The sequence below is a fragment of the Lactuca serriola genome, chromosome 5, assembly GCF_051521515.1.
Source record: "Lactuca serriola cultivar US96UC23 chromosome 5, Lser_US96UC23_V15, whole genome shotgun sequence".
In the NCBI taxonomy this organism is placed as follows: domain Eukaryota; kingdom Viridiplantae; phylum Streptophyta; class Magnoliopsida; order Asterales; family Asteraceae; genus Lactuca; species Lactuca serriola.
Genome location: NC_136412.1, coordinates 17,407,842 through 17,411,323, shown reverse-complemented (window position 1 = coordinate 17,411,323; position 3,482 = coordinate 17,407,842). Strand labels below are relative to the sequence as shown.

The following is a 3,482-nucleotide window of genomic DNA, read 5'->3' as shown; positions in this document are numbered from 1 at the left end:
GTCAAAGGAGGGGTAAAATCGTCTTTTACCCATCTGTGGGGTGCTAAGAGAGGGTTGGGTCTAGTCTCGAGAATTATATTTATGAGCGTATTTTACTTTATGTGATTAGGCGGAGGCTAGACTATACTGCTACCGAGTCAGGGATTTACCGAGACATCTGAGGTGAGTCTTCTCACTATACTTTACCTTGAGTGGTAATTAGAGTTATGTGACAAAGTTATTGTATGTTATTTATGTGATGTGTTGCACTGCATTATTTCTATGTGATTTATGCCACGTGTATATAAGAGTATATCAGAGTTAGAACCGGAAGGTTCACAGAGCTAGGACCAGAGGGTCCACAGAGTTAGGGCCCACAGAGTTATAGCCTCGAGTGGCTAGTATGTGTTATGTGTGGTATTTTGGGGAACTCACTAAGCTTTATGCTTACAGTGTTATGTGTTATGTGTTTCAGGTACCAGTGATGATCGCGGGAAGGCGTCGGCATGATCTGTACACACACCCGCGGAGTTTATTATGATTTGATCTTGGGAAATGTTTTGTGAACAATGATACGATACAAAGAGATTTTATTACTGAATGTGTTTGGAAAATGTGTTTTGAAAATGTAAAAAATTGTTTTAATTTTTACGATGTTACAGTTTTCTTATAAATTTAAAGTTTTCAAATATTTTAACTTGTATATTTAATTTTTTTTAACTAAACTCATATAAAATATAAGTCTCACAGTTAATATTTTTAATACTTAAGATTTTCATTAACCTTACTTTATTTTATAAACAAATAATTTAAAAGTTGTATAAACCTAACTTGTCTTGTATCATCATTAAAACTTAACACAACAATAAAGTGCATGGTGTCACTTTCCCAAACAGCACAAGCCACAAAATGGTCATGTCAAGCCTATTTTTGGACTATTAGCTGTAACCTTTTTTCTTCTGAAAGTTAATTGATATATATACAATTTACGTTTTGGACTTACGCGGTACGAGAATTCACACTAATAAGTAATAACGATGTTATTTTAAAGAAAACACCATAAAAATAATTTCTTAACTTATAAAAGGGTCTCTATATAATTTTCATTTTTCATTTTATCCATTGATTATTTCAAATTTCAAATAGTCAAAACTCAAAAATACATCGTATGACCTTTTATTTAAGGATGTCACACAATAAAAACCATTCAGATAAATTTACCTCATAGTACGGACCGATAAAGAATATCCTCTGTTTAATGATATCCAACAAAAAAGCCTCACAAGTCACAACTAACTCATATTTACAAAACTTACCTTCCTCTTTTTATTTCTTCAAAAAGTAGCCCTCTTTCCCATCTAATTCGTCATGCTTTCCAAATGTGACCGGAAAACCTCCAAAATGTCAGAAAACTTCACGACTCCGACGACACTGCAGTCTTTTTCAATAACCCACACATAGCTCACGCGGTGTGTGATCGCCTGAATCATCACCGCAACCAACGAGCTCCAAGGATAGCACACAATCGCCTCCGCCCTCCTCGTTATCCTCGAGGAATAGCTGCTTGATCTATTGTACCTCCCGGACTTCATTCTTGCCGGAGATGGTGAGGATTCATCTTCAGATGACGAAGATGAGTTACTGCTAATCAATGGAATCCCCGATGAGTACGCCGTAAATTCCTCCAACATTCCTTTTAAATTCCGCTCTTTTAGCCGCGCTTCCACAACCCTGATTATATCTTCCGGCGGTCCACCACAATCAATGTACGACATCAGATCTCCGGCAGATAGTGTTGCTATAGCAGCTGCTGCAGTTTCGTCGCAGTACGCGAGCGTGAAGGGGGAAATCTCACCGATTAAGATTCCGTCATCGTCGACTACTGCGACGGAAGTTTGGTCCGCAAGAGAAGTCAAAATTGCTCCCAATGCAGTCGACGCCGGAGAGTGGAAATTGACGGTGAGGATATCGGGGCTGATGATTCCGAGAGACTCTACGGAGTAGGCACCGGTAGGGGAGAAAAGTCCAATTGAACTCAGTAAGAATCTGATCACATCCTCTTGTGTCAGCCAGCAGAATTCACCGCCGCCGGCGTGTGTCGTCGGGGCAAATGATAACTCTTGTTTCAAAATTTGCTTCCTTTTTGAATTAATTTTGGTTCTTCTGTTTATCGGCACTATAAGATTCTGAGCTCCACCGATAATTAGATCAATTGCTTCCACCAAACTGGAAAAATTATAAATACATGAATAAAAGAAGAGGGGAATCGAAAAAGCTGAAAAAATTATAAAGATTTCTTGATGAATGATCTCGGAGAACCACTAAACATACCTTGCAGAGGGGTTCACGAGCCTAACAGTAGCGGGATCACGTGACAGCAAAACAGTGACCGGAGAATCAAGTGCAGAAGAAGGCGACTTGAGGTTATCTTCTTTACTGAGGTAGCAGATGATGTCCACCATGCAGATTTTTCCGACGCAGCAGCAGTTATCGATGAGTGATTGGGCGGTTTGGTGGTGGTCGCAGGTCCAAATGCTGATGTGGGTATCGTCGGAGGACTTGAGTGCGGCGAGGGCGTGGCGGACAGTGGCGGAGATAGCGAGTGATTTCAACGGCGGCTTGCCGAGACAGAGGTCAGCTACCTCATGCGCCAATAAACGAGCTGCCATACACAGAATTCAAAGGTTTTTTGCAGCGGCGAAATGACCGGAGTTTGAACTTTGAAAATTGTAAGCCGAAGATGGAGAGACGAGTGTAGAAAATAACGTGCGGGATTGATATATTTATATAAGCATGGTTGGTTATGGCGTGGCACAACTTAGATTTGTACGGTTTTAACCTTGAAGTCCTGGTAAAAAAAAAATTAATTACTGTAAAAAAATGATTTATGAGATTGATATTAGTTATGTTGGCTGTAAAGTTATAGTTATCTTGTTTTGCTTATAGTTTTTTTTATTATAAACTAGTTGTGAAACCCGTATATTATACGGATTGATTAAAACAAAATGTTAAATAGAAACCATTAAATGAGAATTTTATTTGAATTCGAAATTTAAAATAAATAAAAATGATGAGAAAAAAAACATGCAAAAAATAAATAAATTAAAATTATTGTTTAGTTATCAGACCCGTATACTAAACAAGTTAATTATAACAAAATGTTAAACACAAAGGTTTAAACTGTAAATTTATTTGAAATTAAAATTTAAATTTAAAATTTAAACTTTGAAATTAATATCATTATGGTAGGTTTAATTTATGGAAACTAATTAATAATATATTAGAAATGGAAAATGCAATAAATAACAAGTGGAAAATAAATATATATCTCTAAATTATGACAAAATGACATGTGGCAAACTGAATAAGAGAAAGACATGTGGCAAAATCATTCTTATTTATTAGGGTAGATTGAAGATTTGCATCCAGACGAAACAACCTCTTCGAAATGCACTCTATACACCACAAAAATAAATTGACATGGGGATTTTAGTTGAAAAAAG

General features: G+C 36.8%; 1 protein-coding gene across 1 annotated transcript; it reads right to left on the bottom strand.

The window, feature by feature from the left end:
- Positions 1-1,076: 1,076 nt before the first annotated feature.
- On the bottom strand, positions 1,077-2,751 carry LOC145052074 (CBS domain-containing protein CBSX5-like). The gene is made up of 2 exons (XM_078999881.1): positions 2,311-2,751; positions 1,077-2,205 (listed from the first exon to the last, which is right to left on the bottom strand). The coding sequence occupies exons 1-2, from the start codon at positions 2,646-2,648 to the stop codon at positions 1,338-1,340; spliced, it is 1,206 nt and encodes a 401-aa protein (XP_078856007.1). The 5' UTR covers positions 2,649-2,751; the 3' UTR covers positions 1,077-1,337.
- Between the last annotated feature and the right edge of the window lie 731 nt (positions 2,752-3,482).

Bases quoted from the DNA above. Each gene is read 5' to 3' on its own strand.
- LOC145052074 (XM_078999881.1), bottom strand. From the start codon at position 2,648: ATGGCAGCTCGTTTATTGGCGCATGAGGTAGCTGACCTCTGTCTCGGC. The intron at 2,206-2,310 runs GTATGTTTAGTG...TAATTTTTCCAG, and splicing joins CTCGTGAACCCCTCTGCAAG to TTTGGTGGAAGCAATTGATC.